Source organism: Microtus oregoni, unplaced genomic scaffold (genome assembly GCF_018167655.1).
Source record: "Microtus oregoni isolate MIOR12 unplaced genomic scaffold, Mior012 000020F_ref0000438, whole genome shotgun sequence".
NCBI classification, from domain to species: domain Eukaryota; kingdom Metazoa; phylum Chordata; class Mammalia; order Rodentia; family Cricetidae; genus Microtus; species Microtus oregoni.
Genome location: NW_024543079.1, coordinates 18,046,234 through 18,070,355, shown reverse-complemented (window position 1 = coordinate 18,070,355; position 24,122 = coordinate 18,046,234). Strand labels below are relative to the sequence as shown.

General features: G+C 44.4%; 1 protein-coding gene and 1 non-coding gene across 3 annotated transcripts; both read left to right on the top strand.

The window, feature by feature from the left end:
* Nucleotides 1-23,708, top strand: Nsfl1c (NSFL1 cofactor). 2 transcript variants are annotated; one of them, XM_041670999.1, is made up of 10 exons: nt 1-184; nt 2,353-2,450; nt 9,090-9,164; nt 11,059-11,064; nt 11,627-11,792; nt 13,031-13,123; nt 14,348-14,457; nt 15,275-15,412; nt 21,992-22,156; nt 23,297-23,708. In XM_041670999.1, exons 1-10 carry the CDS (start codon nt 80-82, stop codon nt 23,457-23,459), a joined length of 1,119 nt encoding a protein of 372 aa, XP_041526933.1. In that variant the 5' UTR covers nt 1-79; the 3' UTR covers nt 23,460-23,708. The 2 variants fall into 2 exon arrangements, with proteins under 2 accessions (XP_041526933.1, XP_041526934.1); XM_041671000.1 differs by lacking the exon at nt 11,059-11,064.
* Trnak-cuu lies at nt 4,421-4,493 on the top strand. The gene has a single exon. It is a non-coding gene; the product is annotated as a tRNA-Lys (tRNA).
* Nucleotides 23,709-24,122: the final 414 nt, after the last annotated feature.

The window sequence follows — 24,122 nt, the reverse complement described above, 5'->3', positions numbered from 1 at the left end:
ACGGAGGCCGGAACACTGCAGTGGGGTTGGGTCTGTTGCAGTGTCGGCCGGAGCGGTTTGGGAAGTGCACCGGGCGAAGATGGCGGAGGAGCGGCAGGACGCGCTGAGAGAGTTCGTGGCGGTGACGGGCGCTGAGGAGGACCGGGCCCGTTTCTTCCTTGAGTCAGCCGGCTGGGACCTGCAGGTAGCGCCGCGAAGCGGGCCGCAACGGGCGGGCGGGGGAATGCGGAGCGCGAAGTCCGCGCTCTGATGCCTACGCGGCCGAAGCGCACAGTCATCCCTGCGGGCCGGGGCCCTAGTCCAGGCCTCATGGTCCCTCGCCACGCGTCGCCGGCTCGGCTTGGGAGTTGGGAACTCCGGCGAGCCCCGGCCTGCTTTGCAGGGCCTCGGTTATTGCGCGGACTCGCAGGGTCGGCGAGACTTTGGGCGCTGCCGCAGTCCGCGTGGAGGAGTCGCCTGGGGGCGTGGCTGCCGCGGGCAGTGCCTGCGGGTGGCCGGGTGGGTTCGAGAGACCGGGGTCCGGCGGCCAAATGGAGCCCCATTTAGGTGTGGTGGTCGTCCAGTTCCGCGTCTGCAGCCGTGAGGGAGGAACCCTACCCCGTAGTCGGCCCACGCCCCCTCCTGCCTAATTGCTGGGAGAAACTACCTGTGGGATTGTGGCGCAAATTGGAGCCTCCTCACTTTTCCTAGTTAATTTGGCTGTAGTTTGGGGACCTCTTGGGATTTAGGGCTTGTTCACTGACATGTGGTAAATGGCCACTAAGTGCTTGGTTAATTTAAAAGAAAGGATAAGCCTCACCAGGCAGCGAGTGTTGTACTTCTGCTCCCTAGAGCAGTGCCCATCTCTCGTGCTCAGAAACATTCAGTATTTAGTGTTAGAAAGAACTGGTTGCATAAATGTCCTTGGCCAGCTACGTCTTAGGTAGGTGATGATGACTAATATTTCTTGACTCCCTGCTCCGAGCCTGATGCTGCTCAGCATTCCACGGTGTCTCATTTACGTGTCTCACATTTTGCAGCTGAGACTTTGGAGGATAAATAACTTGTTGAAGACCTCACTAACTACTAATTAAACAGGTAAAGACTAACCCTATTTTACGGATAAAGAATTGGACCCTCAAAGGGACAAAGAATGTGCTCAGTGTGTGAGCTGTGTGACTTGACGGTGTCTGCTGACTGCAGCATTGAAACTGCTTCCCAAGCAGTAGAGATAAAGTCTCTCTTTGATGGCGTGGCAGAACAATCTTTGGAGGCAGAAGATCTCGAGTTCTAGGCCAGCCTGGTCTACATAGTGAGTTTCAGAATAGTCAGGAATAAATAGAAAGACCCTGTTTCAAAAAAATAAAACAAACCGAGAGAGCTCTCATGCTCTTACAGACACTCCTAAAACCTGAACAGAAACACAAACTGGACTAGCTTCTGCCCTAATAGACCATCTAAACCTAGGCTCTTTCCTGTGGGGAACTTGGCTCCCAGTGCCAGGATTTGAATGCAGGTTCTCTAAATGTCAGTTCAGATCAAGTCCTAAGATGGCACACACCTTCCCAGCAGACTGGTTCTCTTACATGAAGATACCTTCAGGCTGGCTGTCCCATGACAGCTTGTTTCCTCCTATATGGTTTGTCACCTTATGGGTCGGATCTGCCTCCTTCATCCGTGTGGGACCTCATTGCTCTGTCTTGTCTCTTTGTGTAGAGAATATGTTGTAAATAAACGCCTGCTCATTGAGCTGGTGGCAGTCACCAATGGCCAAAGGACTCATGTGTAAAGAAAGCTAAGATGACGGTGCATTAATCTTAATGATTACCTCATGTAGTGTTACAGGGTTGGTGGGATGACATCCCTATTTCACACAATAGGAAATTGGGCTTCACAAAGAAAGGAAATACAGCATCTGTCTCTCTACTGCATCACATCTATGAAAACATAAGAGGGAGAGCCCAAGCATATGCGTGGGGTTGAACTTGACCCCACTTCTTACCTCCAGAAATTCTCTCATTTCTCAGTTCTATACCAGCTATAAATGAGATGATGATAATAATACTAACTATGGAGTTCTAAATGGATTAACACATATATAGCATGCAGACAAACTGACACACAAGTAATAAATAGATGGTGGTCTTACTTTGTTTTCCATGCTAATCTTATTTGTTATCTTCTTCCCCTTTAGTGGGTAGATTTTTTTTTCAGGCAATATGGATTGTCTATTGCTTTTCTGTCTAATTTTCTTTGGTTCCAGGTCTGGGACATCTTTTCTAAGAGTAAACTATGTCTTTGTGTTTTTGTTCCATTGTCAGATATGTGTCAGGTGAAAGACTAGAAGGTCCCAAGGTACTCTCTCTGTTTCAGATTGCACTAGCAAGCTTTTATGAGGACGGAGGGGATGAAGACATTGTGACCATTTCACAGGCTACCCCAAGTTCCGTGTCCAGAGGCACAGCACCCAGGTAAGGACCAACTTCAGTTGCTACCTGAGTGTTTACAGAAGAGGGACTTTCTGACTTGACAGAGGGTTCAGGGCTGGATGTGTGAAGGGGTTTGAGGATCTACATGAGAACGGAGGGGTTCAAGGGTCTACTTAAGTGTTTTTTGTTTTTAATGTTTGTGAGTATTCTGCCTACATGTATACCTGTGCACTGTGGAAGCCAGAAGAGGCCATTGGGTTCCCTGGAACTGGAGTTAATGGATGGTTGTGGGCTACCATGTGGTTACTGGAACTTGAATTGGGGTCATCTAGTGTTGGAAAAGGAAGGCTGCTGTTCATTCCTTGCTGCTCAGCACCAAAATAATCGCACAGAAACTGTATTAATTAAATATACTGCTTGGCCTTTTAGCTCTGGCTTCTTATTGGCTAACTCTTACATATTAATTTAACCTGTTTCTATTAATCTGTGAATCACCATGTGGCAGTGGCTTACCGACAAAGTTCCAGCATCTGTCTCCTGCAGGCTACATGGCTTCTCTCTGACTCCACCTCCTTTCTCCCAGCGTTCAGCTTAGTTTTCCCTGCCTAGCTCTGTTCCCCTATAGGTCTGCTATAGGCCCAAAGCAGTTTCTTTATTTATCAGTGGTAATCACAGCATACAGAGGGAAATCCCACATCAATCTAGGAGAGCATTCAGTACTCCTAACCACCAGGCCTTTTCTCTAGCTTCTGCTTAAGTCTTTAAGGACTTTGTGTTTATAACTGTCTCATTCCTTTGTGGCTGCTGCAATATTGACAAGGTTAGATAACACCCTATTAAGATGATTGTGGAGAGAAACCTGTGTGACAAACAAACCTGTGTTTGCTGAAATTGATTAGGGAAGATAAACTTAGCATTTTGTGTTGCATCACCTGTCCTAGACCTCTCACTCCAGTGGCCAATCACAGTTATGATCTACACAGGAGGAGAACATTGATCAGATGCAGTGGGGATTCTTCTCACAGAAGTTTTTGAACTCCCAGAACTCCAGTGCTTTTAGTCTAATTGTACTTTTTCTAACTGCAGAATGCAGAAAGAATGTCTCTGCCATGAAGTGGTGAATTCTGTCTTGGTGGGCCTCTGAGCTTTAAAGTACATTTCTTCCCTTTGAGAAACACTAACACCAAATCTCATTGGTCCTTCAGACCTTTCCTGCCTTTGGTTTCCATGGAAGAGAGGTCATAGGAAAGTGCTAGGCTGTGAGGTGCTGATAAAACATCATAATGTTAATGCGGCATGAGTATTGTAAGGGTCCAGGCTACAGGCAAAGGTTGATCCAACCCCACTGTTGGGCTCTTGATGTGTCAGAAGTACCGTGAAGGAGAAGTTGAAATGGAGCCTCTAATGCCTGCCATTTGCTCCTCTCTTCTCCTGCAGTCCAAAAGTCTTAGCGTAGCAAGGGCTTATTAGAGTAGGGCCCAAAGAGACTGACTGCAAGGTTCAGAGTCCCAGCACAGAGGCTTGTGACTTTGAACTGGTTATTTATCTCAGCCCCTCAGTTTTCATCACTGTCAAATGGAAATGCTAATAGTGTCTGCCTCTTGGCAGAGTCAGTGAATTACTACTTACATAACAAGCCAGGCATGGTGGCACATACTTTTAATCCTAGCATTTGGGAGGCGGATCTCTGTGAGTTCAAGACTAGCTTGGTCTGTGTAGTGAGTTCCAGGACAGCCACAACTATGTAAAGAGACTTTGACACAAAAAGAAAACAAAACCCCCAAAAAGCCAGACATGGTGGCACACTCCTTTAATCCCAACACTTGAGGCAGAAACCCTGTCTCAAAAAGCAAAAACAAAAACCCAGCAACTTTATGTAGCGCATATTATATTGAGCATAATATATTGCCTGCTATTACTGACACTGTGCCCTACCTCATTCCAAAACAGGCAGACACAAGTGAAGTAATAAGGGCGGCTGCGGGGCTGCGTCCCCAACACCCCAGCCGCCTGCCCGGCTAGCTCAGTCGGTAGAGCATGAGACTCTTAATCTCAGGGTCGTGGGTTCGAGCCCCACGTTGGGCGCCATATGAAGTAATAAGGGCGGCGGCGGGGCTGCGTCCCCAACACCCCAGCCGCCTGCCCGGCTAGCTTATGCCCTGAAATAATTACACGGACACTGTATTCATTTAATCACTGCTTGGCCCATTCTCTTCTAGGCTAATTCTCACATATTAATTTAGCCCATTTCTAATCATCTGTGTATGGCACCCCAAGGTGTGCTTACCAGGAAGATTCTAGCCTATGTCCATCCTGGGTCGGAGCTTCATCCCGGGAGTGGGGCATGGCGTCTCTCTCAGGCGTCTGCTCCCAAGAGGAGAGCTGTGGCGTCTCTGACCTCACTTCCTCTTCCTCCCAGCGTCCTGTTCTGCCTACTCCTCCCACCTATCTTTCAACCAATAAAATGGGCCAGGGCAGTTCCTTTATTAGCCAATGACCTTCCTCCATCACACAAGCGTGTGGAAAAGTATATATGTGTGTGCTTTAAAAGTAAAACAACCAAGGAACGACAGCGTAACTTAGCATTAAGCCTGAGAATGAAAGACTGGACAGGCCCATTGACTTTACCTTACTGTTTTGCTTAAGGCCTAAACTTGATAGTGGGCTTCAGTGACGCAATGAAAAGGAAGGAAATGGGATGTGGTTTGTTTATGTCATTGACTTTGTTTAGGAGGAAAATGTTGATGGAATTTTCTCAGGAGAAACTAAACTGATAGCACCCCAAAGGAATTTGATGTACAGGGGGCTGGGGGAGTTCTGCTCTCCAACCTTTGACCTAGCTGTTACAGGACACTTAGCCTGCTGCTGACTTATCCCTGTTCACCTGTGAGATACCTTTTATGTTGTATCTGATACCAAGCAAGAACAATCAGTCACTGTGCTCCTCCTTTGACTCTAGAATGGGGCATTTAGTGTGGAACTCTAGGAGTCTGTAGAAAGGGGCAGAAGAAAGTCTTTAGATCGAAATCACTGTTTGTACAGGGTTAACCTGGCAAGGCAGTCTAATAGATTCTCAAGGCACAAGGTGTTTTGCATAACTGTTACTATGGGAGGAAATCTAAGCTTACTATAAATTGCGGTCATTACTGAGCACTTAGTAAGTGCCAGTCCCTGAGTTAAGCCTTTATACATTACTTCTTAGTTGTCAACCACTTTGTGAGGTGAGATTACTGCTGTCCCCCTTGTAGAAATGAGGGCATACAAGAGCTGGGCATCGTCCCCAGATCACACAAGCCAATCAAACAAAGATGAAAGATCAAAGCTGTTCTGCTTCCTGAATCTCAGCTCTGAGCCACAGCATGCTACTTCTCATAGATGCTCAGAAGTCCTCCAGAGTTTTCCCTGGTTCTGCCTTCCTCATTTTAACCTTTTCCTTTCTTAAATCCTTTGTTCCAACCAAACTAAGTTCGTTGATGACCCATCCCTGTCATATGTATGGTTCTGTCCTTGTTGATGTCTCTTCTCTAAATAGGGATGCTGGCTCCCTTGCGTCAGTCTCAGTGCACTGCCAACCCCATGTTTGCCTCCATCCTTGTTCCTCTGCTGAGCAGCATACACAGACAGCCCTGTTCCTCAGAACTCTGATTGCAACTCTCACCCGCTCACTCTGGCCACACCCGTGTATTAAGTCGCATCTGTTCGTGTTGTCTGGAACCCTTGTTCTGACAACTGAAGTTTTACACCTGGAAATCTTAGTTTTGAAAATTTTCTAATAAAATTAGGAGTAAGAGAGGGAGGGAGTATTTTACTCACCATCTGTCTGGTGGTGCCAGATACCCTCACCCGTGTTCTCGCCCGCCATTCTCAAGTCAGGATGGAGAGTCACAGCTGCCGCCCCATCGTACTTACGCCAGGTCCATCTAAATCCAAAGCTCTCACTTGCTGCCTTGCTGCCCAGCACTTCCCACCCCTGTCACTGAATCTCACAGAATACAACAGACAGTTTATTTTTTAATCCCTCTTTGATCTAACAGAATCTGTACTTGTTAAAGTTTCAGGGCCTGTATTATCCCCTTTCCTAAGACTACACTGTTTAATAGGCTACTACTAGCTTCTTCTAGCTATTTAAATTAATTAATTAGAGGTAAGTAAAGCAAGTGTTCAGTTACTTATTTGTACTTAACTGCATTTTATCTTTTCAGACATGTAATCCATGCTGGCTACATATAAAGTATGTCCTCCTGCCTCAGCCTCCTAAATACTGAGATAGGTGTATACCACCATGCTTGGGCCTAACCACATATCAGATGCTGAATGGCCATAATCCTGTGTCTTCCTAGTTGGACATACAGATAAAACATTTCCATAGTCGCAGAAAGAAGCTACCACAGAACTAAGATGCCCAGCTTTAAAACAGAGAGTATACTAAGGGCCTTGGACTTTTGTACCACTTGAGAGTACCAGGGACCCTGGAAGGTAATTTAGTGCCTCCAAATAAAGATCACTGAATAGAGGATTCTGACGTTGATAATGTCCCCAGCACATTTGTGCCATAAGGTGATTCTCTAGAACTTTACCCCAGAGCAATTATTCTCAAACCTGAGGTCCCTTCCCATCCTCAGCAGGGACTGTGCAGGGCACCACTTCCAGAGTTCTGAGTCTGGAGAAGATTTAAGGTTGGGTTGAGGACTCACAGATTCACTTCAGGAGCCCTTGGCACTTCTCATCTAAGTACTACATTTGAGAATTGCTTCAGAAAAGTAGTTCCTAAGTATAGCATAACATGCAGAGGTCTCTACCTGTACCAGCACCCCAGCAGTACCCAGAAAGCCCAAGAGGGTAGTGCTGGCATTATGTCCATTGACATATGAGAAAGTGAAGGCTTAGAGAATTTAAGTAACATGTCCAAAATTCCAAAGTGGGAGAATTAGGATGGGAACTGTCTGTACTAACGCCAAAATATGTCAGATGCTGGATTTGGGTATATAGGTTTAGGAGAAAGGGAAAAATCCATATGGAAAGTATGTTGTTTGCTCAAGCAGGTATATCTGTGTGTATGAATGTGTTTAACAGCAAAGGAGTGGCGTGTTTTCTGGTGGATTCTCAGTCCTAACCCATCATTCATTTAAAGAGACCTGGGAAAGCGACTGGGATTGCCTCTCCAGGTATTAATGTCATCATCATCACTGGGATCCTTTGTACTGTGTCGTATGCCCCTTAAGGAATGCCTGGGAGGTTTCTCTCAGCTACCTCAAGCAGGAACTGTATTTGCTCTGGGTTTTATGTTTTTGTTTCTAGCTGGTGAAACTTCGGTGTTTCTCTTGTCCACTGATTGCTTCCTTGAAACAAATCTTAGACATAGCATTAACTTCCTTTCAAGTAAACAGCTATTCCTCTCTGTCTGGCCTCATGAATCTGAATTACCTCTTTCCCTTTCTACATTCTAGGAAAGTTGCTTTTCCCAAGGAATAATGGAATTTTTTTTTCATCTTTATAAATGAAATGCATATTTTATGATTCTTAAACCTTTGTTCACTGAGGATAGATTCAAACAAGGAAGAAATTGGCAATTGAAAACAGTGTTAGCAGAGCTAACCCCTCGCAGCCTTCAGACTCTGTTTTATCCCCCCGAATATTACTAATAATACTGTTCTTGCCCAGCTGAGGTGCCTGGGAGACTGAGGCATGATGATCTAAACAACAGAACCTTTCTTTTTTTTACTTATCCTGCAGTGGAAACAGGCAGAGAGCTTCTCTCCAGTGCTGCCTGCTACCCACACATTCATTCTCCACAACTCCTTGACCTCTCTGTAGTATGTTACTCTCTGCTTCTGCGCTCACATGTGTTTCCATAATGCTGGTCCAGTTCTTCTTTCCCACCATTTCCACCATCCTTTTTCCACTCAGTCTTTGGTAATGGTCCAGATGTGTCTTTTTTTCTGGAAAGCCTTCTTGGTGTTCTGTCTCCCCAACACTGGACAAGAGGCTTTGTGTTTATATAAGGTCGTGTGTATGGTCACAGCTGCCGTTGTGCCGTGTGACAGTGGATAGTTGCTTGATTTATCTGTGCCAATAGCCTGTAAGAACTATGTCTAGTTATCTTTATAAATTCAACATTTAGTTGGTGCCTGGCATGTTAAAAATTAAATGATAGAACTATTTAATAGTAAAATTATTTTTTTCAATTTTATGTGTATGAGTGTATTGCATATCTGTGTGTATGTGCACCATGTACATACCTGGTGCCTGCAGAGGTCAGAAGAGGGTGTTGGGAATCCTGAGAACTGGAGTTACAGATGGTGGTGTGAGCCACCGTCTGTGTGCTGGAAACTAAACCTGGGTCCTCTACAAGAGCATCAAGTGCTCTTAACCACTGAGCCATCTTTCCAGCCCTCAATAGTAAGATTTAAAATACCTCACCCCCCATTCCCAGAACAGCTTAAATTGGATTCCGCTTTACCTCACAGTAGTACTTGCTAAGTTATTCTCAGTTCTGTGTGACCTTAACAGACAATTGTGACCTTAACAATAAATCTTTTGTTATCTGAATTTAGGTCAGTTTTCCGTCTGTGTTGTCCTCACACCACAACATCTAATCCTACTGTCCAATTTCCCAACTGACCATAGGTGTTGCCTTTCTTTAACTATTCCTAAAGTAATTTTGCTCCTTTCTGTCTCCAGTGATAATAGGGTGACATCCTTCAGAGACCTTATTCATGACCAAGATGAGGAAGAGGAGGAAGAAGAGGGACAGAGGTAAGGTTTTGAAAAGGAGCACAGTTTATAGGAAGTATACAGTGGTGCATAAATCTCCTAGGATAAGGCATGGGACACATGTTCACTATTGCCAACCATCACTGCTGTGTGTAGGGGGTGTAATATCCTAAAAACACTCTGCTCCGTGTAGTTTAGAAGTAACCTCTATCTCATTGCTGCACCTCCTTAGTCATGTGCTGGGCTTTGGTTTATTTATTTATTTATTTATTTCTAATTGTTACAATCAGGTATTTGTCAAAGAATATTGTGGAAAGGAAAACAGAAGCTCAAAGAATGGATAAGTTACTCCATAGTATCATAATGCAGAAAATACCAAGTATCTACTTGTGATATATTTCTATCCATATAAATAAATCACACAATATGTAGTAAAAGAGGGTTATAAGTATGTATCGTCCCAACACAGTCATGTTTTCACGTTTAGAATGTTATAATGGAATTATTGTTTCATTAGGGAAAGTATGAGACAGAATGAAGAGTATAGCATTTATAGTTTGATAATTATCTTTAATATTTTGGTATGTTCCCATGCAGTTCTTGTTTGAGTATAAGTAGACTTTGTGTTTTACATGGTAAAGACGATTTTGTTTTCTTGGGTTGTATTGCTCAAGGTCTAATAGACACTTCTCTGCTGACACTGAAATTTCTGTGTTTTCCAGAACTTTGCTAGCCCATGTGTCCAGTGGTTATAGTTTTCTGTACTGCTGTAAATATCCGTGCTTTGAGCCTGTTGTACAGTCATCTTTGACCACTCTTGAGTTTGTTTGTTTTTTACAGTAATTCCTCCAACAGAAATACCAGGGCAAGAACATAAATACTTTTAAGGCTGTTGATCATAGGCTCTCAGTACTTAATCCAAGACTTAAAGATTCCTTAACTGAGATCTTTCAGTTCAGGTAGAACTGTGTTTACCTGGATTGAACAAGAATAAACTGGTTGTAGCCTCATTTTTCAAGTGTTTATTCTTCGTGGGTCTGCTTTGGTCTGCCAAGCGTTCCTCAGAGAGTAGAGGATAACCATTGTGGAGTAGTGCTTCACTCTACCTCAGAACTTCGCTTTTAAATATACTGGAGACTCCGGGATGTTGTTAATTTCAAGGTTTTATGCCCCTCAAGTAGAAGGCACTGACTATCATCACCTATCTGACTGCCTAGTTCCCAAATACCACCTCTACCTTTTCCAGCCTGGGGTCACATATGTCATTTTGACCTTCCATTAATTCACATCCATGTAGCTTCTCTGCCCCTGGACACTTACACATGAAACAACATTCCCTGCCAGAGCCTAAGCTATTTCCCATTCTAGAGTAATTGTGAGGAATTAGAAGACCAAGATTAATTTTTACAATTCCACTGGCCCCTTTTAGAGACATACAGCTGAATTAGTTTAAGAATGATAAGGACAGGTGGTGGTTGCGCACACTTTTAATCCCAGCACTTGGGAGGCAGAGGCAGGCAGATCAGTGTGAGTTAGATTGAGGCCAACCTGATCTACAAAGCAAGTTCCAGAACAGGCAGGGCTACACAGAGAAAAACCAAAAAAAAAAAAAAGAAGAAGAAGAAGAAGAATCAGCTACATGACAACTCATGCTTAGATCCAGATTAGTCGAAAAGTACTAACTTGATCTCAAGCTGGTCTTGAACCACTAGAATACTTGATGTAGGTATCTGGAAGCTTATTTTTGAGATTGGAGCTCCCCTGGGTTTTCGCTTGTCTCCTGAGGCTCCCAGTATACGTCATAAACTTGGCGGGTGAAACGAACGAGTCTTGGGGGAGTTGTTGGTGTGGTGTCAGTCTGCCTCACATGTGTGCATTGCTCTGCTTGTTCTTTTGCATACATCTGCTGATTTGAACCTCACGACCCTGACTTAAGGAGCAGGTAGGTAGGGCATGGAATCCTTATCTCATTTCAAAGCAAAAAAAATGTGCAAGCAATGCACTGGCTTATTACTTAGGTCACACAGTTGTCAAGCCAGGACTGGATCCTAGCTGCTTGTACTAACTTAACTACATCACTACTATTAATCCAGAGCTCTTAGAGTTAGATGCTTCTGACTTGGACCATAGCTGCTGCCTTCTGGAAAGGGGCCTCTAGATGAATGATCCCTGCTGAAACTCTCCTGTGCTGACGTGTCGTTGTGCATGCCTGGAATGTTCTTTCCCCATCTCTTCACCTGATAATGTCATCCTCAAAAGGATCCAGGAAATATCTAGGCAGCCTTGGCTGTCATCCCTATTTCCCCCTCCCCCATTGTGTTAGAGACCCTTACTGACTTCATTGCTGCTCACATTGCATCATACCTGCCTGCATCCTTACCTAATGTTCATTGCTAGCCAATAAGGTCCTTAAAGACAAGAGGCATTGTGCCCTTTGCTTTAGTGGGCCCATAACCTGGTGCGTCTTCTGTTCATTTTCTGGTATGTTTGTATTTTCTACATAGGTTTTATGCTGGGGGCTCAGAGAGAAGTGGACAGCAGATTGTTGGCCCTCCCCGGAAGAAAAGTCCCAACGAGCTGGTGGATGATCTATTTAAGGGTGCCAAAGAGCATGGGGCTGTAGCTGTGGAGCGAGTGACCAAGAGCCCTGGAGAGACCAGTAAACCGAGAGTGAGCATCAGCATTCTTGTGTCCGAAGGAATTGAGTGCCACAGTGGTGAATGAGACCTGTTTCCCTCCAGTTTTTTTTTTTTCTCACTTAGCTACTTATTCTTTCTTTTTTTCTCTCTCTCTCTTTCTCAGAAATGAGAAATAGTTATTTATTTAGGGGTAAACTCACAAATCAGAATCCTCTGCTTGACCGTTTGAATCCCACAATCCAAATGAGCAGCCAGTGGAAAGGAGGAAGGAAGAAAGGGACAGAGGCAGGTTCTACAGCAGCATATATAGTATAAGAGGCCACACCCCAGTAGGCGGGTAATCACAAGCTGCAGGTCCTCCTACAGCACCACAGTCTCTTCTTCATTCTTATTTTCTGCTCACACCAGGCCAGCAGGTTCGCAAGTGTATGGAGATTCTCTTGTCTCTGCCTCCCATCTCTCAGTGGGATGACAGAGAGCACTATGGCACCTTGCTTCATGTGGTTCTGGGAGTTCAAACTCAGGTCTTCCATAAGAAGTGCACTGAGCCATTTCTCCCACCTCTTCCTGGATTTCAATAGGAATTAGGATTTGGAGTTGTGGGATTCTCTGCTGGAGAGCTGTCCTGTGCTTTGTAAGATGTTGAGAACACCCTGGCTTGTACCTGCTAGATGGCATTAACACTGCCCTCCCCCACTCAGAGTTGTGACAACTGAAAAAATGATTCTACATATATGAAAAAGGCCTCGAGCTTGTAGGAATCATCAATTTAGATAAAAGGCCAGAAAATCTTGCCTACAGTTACGGGCGTAACACTTTAGCTTGCACTCGCTTGCTAATGTATCTGCTTCTTTGTTGTTATGGCTTTTTTTTTTCTTTTCTTCTTAGCTACTTATTCTCTTACGTCAAAGACTAATGTTACCTGTGTTTTATATCAGATCTTAGAAACACACCTATCCAATTTGACCAACTTAATGTTTTCCTTTATTTCACTGTAATTAAATTCACTGCCAGTTTATGTAAAAATTTTTGTCCTTAGGAAAATCAAAAAGTCATTGGTGTTATGATATACCAAAATTCCTGCATAGCCATTGTTACTGAGAGGTTAGTGGTGGCTGTTCCCTTTAGCTGGAAATTCCAGCTTTCATTTCTTATCAATGGCCAGAAGTTAACAAGCTTAATCAGAGTCTCACCCCTCTGCCTCATCCCAGTGTGTCTTTGTACTTGAGTCACTTCACCACCAAGTGTTTATGAACTTGTCCTTCACAGCCATTTGCAGGAGGGGGCTACCGCCTTGGAGCAGCACCAGAGGAAGAGTCTGCATACGTGGCAGGAGAAAGGAGGCGACATTCGGGCCAAGATGTAAGTGTCTGTTTTCCTTAGTAGCTACGTGTGAGCTGTTCATTGGGCCCATTTTTAGTAGGGATTGGTCACAGGTATATGAACAGGCAACCTCTGAAAGAGGCGCCTGCAGAAACAGTGTTCTTGCTGTGGTCTAGACGGGGACTTACCATAAAAATGAAACAGTTTTCCCTTGGTGGGCAGAGGCCTAGGGCCAAGGGTAGGGAAGAGGATGAACATAGGAAGGTTTCTGAACACTCTGGATCACAGGCAGAGGGGCAGTGTGTGGGTGCCTCTGGTCATTGGGGCATGTTTGAAAAAAATGCCAGAGAAGGCCTGAAATATAGATGGGCTTTGTTCTGTTTCATTTTGTTTGAGTTCTATTTTTCATGTGCATTCACACACATACTCCATCTGATGATACTATATAATTTTGAGTTTTTTAAATTTTTTAAACATTATGCTACAAAATACTTTGTGTGTCCATTCATTTTTTAATTTAAATAATTTAAGTATTATTCCAAAATAAAGTCAAGCAGGAAGAGAATAAAACTTTTATAGACTTGTGACCAAAGTCACCAGTGCACTGGTTGTCAGCCTTCCAGACCCTTTTTCTGTAAGTGTGATTGATAGGGCGTTGTTGATAAATTGTACATTTCTTTTTTCTTGATAGTTATTTTTATTTTTTACTTATGTGGTGGGGGCAGGGGATAGGTACGTTGAGTACAGAGGCCAGAAGAGGGTGTTTGATCTTCAGAAGCTGAATTTGTGAGCTACCTGGCATGGAACTGGGAACCAAACTTGGGTCCTCTGCAAGAGCACTGCATGCTCTTGACCACTGAGCCATCTCTCCAACCCCAGGTATCATTTTTTAATAACTGCAAAATAGGTCAGGAGTAGATGTGGCACTGGAGTTGAATGTAGCACAGGCTATACATGAAGCACATTGGCAGCCCTGCAGTTAGGGAGCCCAGGTGTGGTTGAGTCATCCACTGCACAGTCCCCATGCGAGCCAAGTCTCCTTAAAACAGTGCCCATTTTAATCTGTGTCATTACATGTTCCTCATTTAGGTTGGTGCTTACACACTTGGTTGTTGGTGCTCCTTTTCATTCATTCATTCTGTCTGACTGTTGCTGTTTTTATAGTAATGTGGTGAAATAGGAAAGCCCAGTCATTTGCAAGTTCAAAGTGCATTTTTTAGGTTTCTGCCAATGTAACTAACTTCTCATCTCTTCTTGTCACAGGTTCATGTAGTGCTAAAGCTCTGGAAAACTGGATTTAGCCTTGACAATGGTGAACTCAGAAGTTACCAAGACCCATCCAATGCCCAGTTTCTAGAGTCTATCCGTAGAGGGTAAGTAGAAAAGTCTACGTTAGTCTCACTTCAGTGAGTGAGATGTCAGGTGGGAAAGAAGAAACAGCATTTATTTGGAAAGTAAAATTATTGAAGCAGATTTTTCACAGTTGATGTAAAGGTTACTTTAAAAACTTTTGTCCATTTTTTTTGCCTTTGCTCTGAGGTAGAGCTAAGTGGACTGTGCTGTGATTGAGCAGGTGGGGAAAGTCAAGGCAGGCAGGTAGTCACTTACATAGCCAGACCCTGGTGACTACCATGATGTCTCCCTCAGGCTGTTGGGGTGGGGTCCCAGTTCCTCTCCTCATGAAAGCCCCGAGGGAAGTAGAAGGTAGACAGAGCTGGAGAGACAAAGAGGAGAGAGAAGGTCTTGAGAAAGCAAAGGGACTGAAAGTTTGTTCTTACTTTGTGCACTGTTCTATTTTGCTTTCTGTTGCTATGGGTAAACATAACTAAAGGCAACTTAAGGGAGAAAGGGGTTTGTTTCAGCTTACACCCTCAGGTAATAAGCTACTTATTAGTCTGCTCACTGACTCCTGCTTGGCTATTTTTCTTATATAGCCAGATTCACCTACCTAGAGATGGTGTGGTCCTCACTGGGCTGGGCCCTCCCACATCACTTGCCAGTGAAGACCATCTCTCAGAGAGAGACGTGGCCACAGGCCAAGCTGGGCAAAGCAGTTCTTCATTTGAGGTTTCCTCTTCCCACATGACTCTAGGTGGTATCAAGTTGACAATAAAAACTTAACCAGGACATCCCCGTTGCTAGTATGTCCATCCTGCTCTCAGTGAACCTCAACATTGCCTTTTCCCTCAGGGAGGTGCCTGCAGAGCTTCGGAGGTTAGCTCACGGTGGGCAGGTGAACTTGGATATGGAGGACCATCGGGACGAGGACTTTGTGAAGCCCAAGGGAGCTTTCAAAGCCTTCACTGGCGAGGGCCAGAAACTGGGCAGGTGAGAAGCGGTGTCTCGGGGACTAGGCTGTCAGTTCCACCAGCCAATCCTGTGTGCTCACTGTGAAGACTCCTCGTTGCTTACAGAGTAGTTGAGTTTGTTTCAGGAGAGGAAGAGAAAGGAGAGTGTGGGTTGTGGAGTCTACAGACCCAAGTTAAGTCTCTATCCTATTTCACTTTATAGTTGTGTGGTCCTTAGATTGCATAGCCTCAGTTTCCTCAGCTATAAATTAGGATTGATAAGAGTCCTTATTCCACAGGATTATTGTTGGGAGGAATAAAGGAGCCGATGCATGTAGAACTGCCTGGCATGAGCAATAAGTGTAGTATATAAAACTGCTGCTTTGACGCAGAGTTGGAGTGTTGGGGAAACTGTGATCTCCTGGTTGCTAAGCCTAGAATGAGCATGCTGGGGTTAAGGAACTTCTAACTTACTTATCCAGCATGGCCTCCCAGGAGTATTTCTCAGGATGCACAGAAGCCCTTGGACATTATTTCCCTTGGAAAGGCTGCTATTCCATGTCCTGGCAGCTCTTAGGAGTTTTTTGGTACTGCCTAACACTAACATCGAGAAATATCCTATTAGTATCAGAAAAAATATGCCATTCTACTCTTAGATACTTGTATAATGTGTTTGCACACACTCATGGATGCTCCTTAGTTCATTGGAGACATGCCCTTTAGAAAGGACTCTGAAACCTTTTCACTTCCTATCTTTTACTTCTTGACCATGAGATGCAAGCAGTTTGCTCTGCCATTTGCCATTCCTGCTCTGGAAACAGACTCTCTAAAACTGAGGTGCATAAAGTCTTTGTGAGTTCATTACCTCAAGTACTGTTACAGTGATGAGAGACTGACTAGTACGTATGCTCTTTATCCCTACTTTTCTTCCCCACCCCAAACCCTCCCACTCACTTACCCATAGCCACCTTGCAATTTTCATGTCATTTGTGTCCTATTGCCCTCCCTACTCTTCCTCAATACCTTTACCCCCTCTCATGTTCTTCTTTCAAGTTTCATGACCTGTACCTACCCTCACCCCGACAGAAAATTATGTTTGAAATAAAAATAAAGAAATGATACATAATGATAGGCATACTTCACTGGTTAGGTTAAAGTAGGGATATACATTAAGGTAATGTCCATATATACCATTTTCCTTCTACTTCTGGCCTAATGCTTTTGGCCTAATCAGTGGAGTGTGGTTGCATGTATTTTTACTCTTTAATTTCTAATGCTTGTATGATTTGCTATCCTGTAATTTAACATTTAGGAGATTGCAGTGCAAGTCTCTGTAAGTACATCTTCATTTTTAACTTGCGTATGAAGACTAAACTTCAAAAAAAGACAAAAAGTTTTATGTAGCCAAGTTACGTGGGAGTTCATTTTCTGAGATTGAGTCAGGTGCAGGTGGACAGCTTTAGTTGTTTCTCCCATAGGTGCTACTCAATTTCCCACTGTCTCCCTTTGGAAATGAAGTTTTTAATGTGTAGCCCAGATAAGACTGAAACTCTGTTCTCCCAACTGACCTCAAATTCAGGATCATCCTGCCTCTTCAAAGTGCTGAGATTAGAAGCATGTGCCACCTCGACACAAAATAATTAGAAACCATAAGCTCAAGAAATTTTTTTTCAAGTTTACCTCAAAAATAAAACAGATCTGAGATTTGGGTGTTTTGTTTTTCTGGTTATATATAAAAAAATGAAATTGTATAGTAAATGGGTCATTTTTTTCAGTTTGAAGGCACTGAAAAAAATTTTGAGTTGTGCTGAATATTTGTGGGTTTTTTGATAATTTATTTTTATTTTATGTGCATTGGTGTTTTGCCTGAATGTATGTCTGTGTGAGAGTATCAGATCTTGAAGTAGTAGACAGTTGTTAGCTGTCATGTGGATGCTGGGAATTGAACCCGGGTCCTCTATCTCCTGCCCTAGTTGTGGAGATTTTAGGCTTTTCATCCATTCATTTGAGCCGTTTACCTCACAGTTTAGTAAAGACTGCACATATTTCAGCGTGAGTTGTGAACACCAAGAGTGCCTAGCGCTGTGGCTGGAGATGAGTCTGAGGAGTCTTGCCACTCCCTTCAACAGTGATGAGTCTGAGGGACAGGACTGAGTCTCAGGTTGTGGTTGTCAGAGGAAGTACTTAGTACCAGTCCATCCAGTGAGAAGGTGATAGGCAGTTGAAGGACTTAATTCTTAATTAGAAAAGCTGGTTAGAGAGGTCACCACTTACCTTCTCTGCCCTGTCTGAAGTTCCGCTGCGTAAGTGAATAGCTGTCCTGGGAGGATCAGGCAGCAGGCCTATCCAGTGAGGGGAGGTTCATAGCTGCTCTGCTAGTACATGGTGTGGGTGGAGCTAACATTCTCGGAGCTTGTGGCTCTCCTTAAAGAATCATGTGAGGCTCGGGGTTAGAGTGTCTGCTTTTCTCCCATCTTTACTGGAAAAGCTCATGACTAGACCATAGTGTCTCTTAAGTGATTTTGGTCCAGGATTCTGGTGACCTTGAATAATAATAGCATGCAGTGTTTGGTGTGTGCTGTATTAAGCATTTTCATACTTAGTGACTTTAACCATCCTTTGGTGCCTAGTCTACATAAAAGAACCATTGCTTGCTGGGTGGTGGTGGCGCACGCCTTTAATCCCAGCCCTCGGGAGGCAGAGGCAGGTGGATCTCTGTGAGTTTGAGGCCAGCCTGGTCTACAAGAGCTAGTTCCAAGACAGAGAAACCCTGTCTCGAAAAACAAAGAACCATTGCTTGGAGAGTCAGGCCTTCCCTAGAGCCACAGTGCTAGCCAGTGCCAGACTGGGCTCCTTCTAGTGTCTGTTCTTACGGGGGATACTATAGAGTCCTAGATAGTTTTGTACAGGCACATAGGTGTTTGTACCACTAGTATATGCCAAGTGCAATATGTCTTTTGAGCTACTTTCTCAGTGTTCTGGGAAATCTTACTTAAATCTTTTTTGTTTTATTGTTTATAACATGAACGGGCCAGACCTGCTTGTTTGTTGTTTTTGTCCCGCCCAGTACCCCACAACTGTTTAGTCCCAAAGAAAATCACACAAAGATCTCTATAAATTATAAGCTGATTGGCCCATTTGCTCTAGCCTCTCACTGGCTAACTCTCACATCTTGATTAACCCATTTTTCTGATCTATGTTAGCCATGTGGCTCAGTACCTTTTTTCAGTGGGGCAGATCACATCCTGGCTGCTTCGGTGGTCTGGGCAGGAGTGGGAAGAATCAACTTCCTCCTTCCCAGAATTCTCCTGCTCTCATTACATCATTTCTTCTTTCTGTCTGGTTTTCCCACCTATATTTCAACGTTTATTTATAATATGATTGACAGATTACAGACAATTCTCCCACACCAATTGTTTTCTCTTTTTTTTTTTTCAACTTTTTGAGATAGGGTCTCACTTTGTCACCCAGGGTGGCCTCAGACTCCTGGGTCATGAAATACCATGCCTGTTTACTCTTTGTCCTCCAACAGTTTTTATTAATTTGAAAATTTTATATCTTATATTTTGATCATACTCATCTTTCCTCTCCCAACTTCACCCCTACTTACCTACATAACTTTATCTTTCATTCTTGTTTTCTCTCTTAAACTATCAAACCCAAGGCCTGGCTCCATATTAAGAGAACAGGCTAGACCCAGATGCTAGAATTATACCTTGGGTCTTCTGACTCAGATCAGTGCTTGAGTTTTTTTTTTTTTTTTGATTTTCGAGACAGGGTTTCTCCTTAGTTTTTGGTTCCTGTCCTGGAACTAGCTCTTCTAGACCAGGCTGGCCTCGAACTCACAAAGATCTGCCTGCCTCTGCCTCCCAAGTGCTGGGATTAAAGGCGTGCACCACCACCGCCCAGCTTGAGATTTTTTTACCTCAGTTCACGCAACCGCTTTCTTTTTTCTTTTTTTTTTTTTTAATGGAAGGCAGAAAAGATTTGGAAAGAAGATCAAAGGATGACTCCCATTCCCACCCCCAAGTCCTTTTGAAGGTTTTGTTTTAGGGTTTTTTTTTTGTTTGTTTGTTTTTAAGATTTATTTATTTATTATGTGCACAGTGTTCAGCCTCCATGTGTGCCTGCAGGCCAGAAGAGGGCACCAGATCTCATTACAGATGGTTGTGAGCCACCATGTGGTTGCTGGGAATTGAACTCAGGACCTCCGGAAGAATAGTCAGTGCTCTTAACCTTTGAGCCATCTCTCCAGCCCCTTTGTTTTAGTTTTTAAAGCAAGTTCTGACTTTATAGCACAAGCTAGCCTTGAGATATTACCATCTGGTCAGCCTGAGAAAGGATTTTTAGTGACTGTTAATTCTGTAAGCTTGGCTAGTGTGATACACATAGTTTTGAGGGAGAAAGCTTTGTAGCCTAGTCTGCAGCACATGTTTCTCTTTTCTTTCTATAAGATGGAGGTTTTCTATCTCAAACTGTATTTAAAATGATTCAGGGAAGTTGTGGCTGCAAAGCCCAGTGCATAGGCAACAGCAGCATAGAGTGAGTGGAGGTGCCATTTTCAATGGCCCCAGGCAAGTAAATAGACACCAGCTTCTGGAATAGCACTCTCTTTATGTCAGGTTTAGATATGACTGCAGCTTCTAGTGAGCAGCATCCTCTGTAGGAATGTCAGGCAGAGATATTGCTCATAGCAGTCAGAGAAGGGCTACTGGACAGGTGGCATGATGCCACTGTCCCAGGCGTGGCTGTTATGGCCAGGAATCTGACATAAAAGCAGCTCCTCTCTCCCATGTAAGCATGGTTGATACTCTCTGAGATCCACCTTTAATTCTCTTAGCCCCTGTCTCTTCACAGAAGAGGATGCTCACTTCTTGGCCATTCTTTGCTATGTTTGTGTCTGGGTGATGTTTCCTAAATAGTTCCATGAAGTGCTTTTTTCCTGTAAGAAGTTGACAAGTGTAACATGTAGAAGGTCCTGAAACTGAGTGTCTTTGCCTTTGCTCAGTCTCAGCATCTTTCATAGGTTAGTGGCCAGGAATGTTGCATTTCCTGAACTTCACAGATCTGTCACAGGAATATTGGAGAGTACTTTCAGTTAGACTTTCTGTGGGTACTCTTGATTATTTTTAGTTATGTGTACTTGTGTGTATCTGTGTGGGGGCATGTGTGTGTGAGTGCCTATGGAGGCCAGAGGTGTTGGATCCCCTGGAGTTAAGGGTGATTGTGAGCTAGGAACTGAGCTCAAGTGCTTTGCAAGAGCAGTATGTGCTTTTAACTTCTGAGCTGTCTCTCGAGCCCCCTCTTATTTGTTTTTTAGGCTATAAAGAGGAGAGGGAGGGTAAGGTTTGAGAACTGACTAATTGGAAGCTTTGTGCTGAGATCAATAAGCTTTTACCTAGTGGTCTTTCTTTTTTGCAGAGATCAGGCTAAGTCATCTAAGAGAAAGGCTGAGCTGGTGGGCAATTCAGAAAGCAGGAGAGCTCCAGATGGTTGTGGAGAAGTGGAAACCCTGTGTGTGTTGTATTTGTTAGTCACATTGAGTACATTATGTAATTCTCTCTTTAATCCCCAATAAAACTTAGCAAGGCAAGCATGTGTGATTCTTGTTAAAAGTCCTTGCTACTGGAAGTCCTGTTAAAAGTCCTGTATTGAAGCCGGGCGATGGTGGCGCACGCCTTTAATCCCAGCACTCGGGAGGCAGAGGCAGGCGGATCTCTGTGAGTTCGAGACCAGCCTGGTCTACAGAGCTAGTTCCAGGACAGGCTCCAAAGCCACAGAGAAACCCTGTCTCGAAAAACAAAAAAAAAAACAAAACAAAACAAAAAAAAAAGTCCTGTATTGAAAGCTGGGCATGGTAGTCCATTCTTGTAATCCTACCACTATGGAGGCTGTGGCAGGAAGATTGCCACGTGCCCCAGGCCCGCCCAGACTACATAGTGAGTTCCAGGCCAGCCTGAGCTATGTAGTGAGAACCTGTCTCAATAAAAACAAGAAATGAAATTTGATTTGCCCAAGGCCACATAGCTAGTGGGTGAATTTGGACCCTGGATCTCTTTTTTAGGATGAGTACTAATAACTGGCAGACCCTCTTTCTGTTACTATATAATTAATCTACACAGTACCTAGCTTGTAGCCGACCTTTAGGAGTCCTTACTCCTCCTCCACCATCATAGCTGGAACATATGAAATGTACTTGTGAGTTCATATTAGAGGATGCCTGCCTGAAAAACACAACACAACCAGTCGCTTGTCAGGCTATGCCAAGACTGCCTTAGTCACAGTCTCGTACTGAGTCCTCCAAGTACCACTTCACGGAGACACCCTGATTGTGGGTTCGTTAGCCTCTCAGCAGTCTCTTCTCTGCTACCACAGGCTGTCCTCTTTCTAGCCTTTGTCAAATAGGACACCAGCGTTGAGCCCCTGACCTGAGTAGTTGTTGGCTGGAGTCTGAGGTAAATATATTAGGTCCATGGTGGCAGGATTCTGCCTTTCTTAGCCACTGACAACAGTATCAGGAACAGGCTCTGGGCATAACAGTTGCTCAGTGAGAATGCAGAGATTTCTGCCTCTTAAGGCTTTGTTTCTGCACTGCCCTAATGTGCTCCATTCTCTTTAGCACTGCCCCCCAGGTATTGAACACCAGCTCTCCAGCCCAGCAAGCAGAAAATGAAGCCAAAGCCAGCTCCTCCATCTTAATCAATGAGGCAGAACCTACCACGAACATCCAAATCCGGCTTGCAGATGGTGGGAGGCTGGTGCAGAAATTTAACCACAGCCACAGGTACTTGCACTATGTGGATTACCTTTTGCGAGCATGTCCTTGAGTCCAGCATAGACTTATGGGAAGCAGGCAGTGGGGTCTGTCTGTTTATTTCCGCCATCTGTAGGTCTCATTCCTCATCATCAGGTTTAAACCACCAGGCTCTGTATTCAAAGGAAGTACCGCTGTGGTTTTAAAGATAGGGAAACTGAGGCACCATAGAATGAAGAAGAGACTATCAGGAGAGGTGCCAGGGTCTGTTAATAGTGAAGATACTTGGCAGCTCCTTTCTCCAAGATTCATCCGTGGTGGGTCAGCTAAGCCAGGTGTGGGCCAGTGAGTAGTCTGGCAATCCTTGAGTCTAACCAGATGTGCCTATAGGATAAAGGTATAAAGCAAGCCCAAAGATCTTCCTGGATTCTTCCAAGATGTGCCTAATGTTGGTGTTTTCCTCTGAGAGAGTTGGGATCTGTTTCACCAACCAGTTACTACTTTAGTGTTACCTCACTGATTAGCCCCACCCGGGTGACAACATGTGGAGAGTGGATGAGGAGGTCTTGGCTCATCTCGTGTGATGTACTCTCATGGGTCACCACTGCATAGTGGCAGAAAGAAGCTTCTGTTGATGGCATTTAGAGAAAAAAATGCTGGTTCCATTGACTCCAAGGCGCAGGATGGTGCCTGGAGGAGAAATTCCTAAGACTAAGGAGTTGCTGACATATGGTTGAGAAGTGCCTTCTGTGACGTGTCTGCCCTGCTGGGATTCACAGTCTGTAGGCAGTAGTCAGATAGTCTCAGAAGTGTGTGCTTACAGCCAGTGCTATGGCAAGATTGGGGCCAATAGGAGGCAGCCTTACAAAGAGTTCTGAAGTGGAATAGGATAATGAAAAAAGGCAGAGTGTGTGAGGGAGGTGGGGAGAGAAGAAAAGAGAAATAAGGACAAGGAAGGAGAGCAGAATAGTGCAGGCTTTAGGACTTCATGAACAGAGAGCTTTAGGTGGAAAGGGGAAGGACTGATGGATGTGCTTCCAGGTGATAGCTTTGGTCTATAGAGAAAGGAGGCAGGCATGGTGAGAAGGAGCCTCCAGACCCTCTTCCCAAGAGTCAGGGGCATCAGCCGAGAACCCTACTCATCACCTCTCATTTACCCTACTCCTCTAGGATCAGCGACATCCGGCTCTTCATCGTGGATGCCCGGCCAGCCATGGCTGCCACCAGCTTTGTCCTTATGACTACCTTCCCTAACAAAGAGTTGGCTGATGAGAACCAGACCCTGAAGGAAGCCAACCTTCTCAACGCTGTCATCGTGCAGCGGTTAACATAACCGCCCAGCTGCTGCCACACCTCCCTTTGTGTCTCCCATGACTGCAGCCATGCCCATGGGGATCACCCTCCTGCCCCTGTACACACCCACCCCTTCCAGTGCCACGTCTCATCCGTAGCTCTGGGCTCTTAGACTTCAGTTGGACATTTGTTTTCTCTTTAGTTGTATTTCCTGGGTTTTTGTGGTGATCAATGGACTTTAAAGAAAAAAAAATAAAAACAACCAAAAAAGTCGATGGAATACCACCAATCCTATTGTCCAGAAACTCCCATTGAGCTGTATTTGATTGTTAGAAAATCTTATCATGGGGCATAGTAAGGGAACTTTGCTTATATCCTCTGCATAAAGTCACTGTGACACACTAGTCATCTGGTGTGTTCCTCCTGCTGCAGATGGTTGTGTGAAGGATTTCTTCATAGAGAAGGAAGGGGACATGAGGAAGAGACTGCAGCCACTCCCTTCCATGAGGACATCTCACTTGTCCCAGAGAAACTAGGTAGGAGTCAGCATCTGGGGCTAGAGCTGGATGCACGAAACTACTTCCACTGGAGATGAGTACTTTCTCAGCACCCTCATCACCCACACTGGTCTCCTTGGAGAGGCCTGCTTGTTATCAGCGGTCTTGTGTGGTCCATTTTTTTCCCATTGGGATATGGTGCATGC

What these genes read in the sequence shown, in the direction of transcription:
- Nsfl1c (XM_041670999.1), top strand. Translation starts at nt 80, where the DNA reads ATGGCGGAGGAGCGGCAGGACGCGCTGAGAGAGTTCGTGGCGGTGACG. An exon ending in GGCGACATTCGGGCCAAGAT is followed by an intron (nt 13,124 to 14,347) that starts GTAAGTGTCTGT and finishes TTCTTGTCACAG; the next exon opens with GTTCATGTAGTGCTAAAGCT. An exon ending in CTAGAGTCTATCCGTAGAGG is followed by an intron (nt 14,458 to 15,274) that starts GTAAGTAGAAAA and finishes CTTTTCCCTCAG; the next exon opens with GGAGGTGCCTGCAGAGCTTC.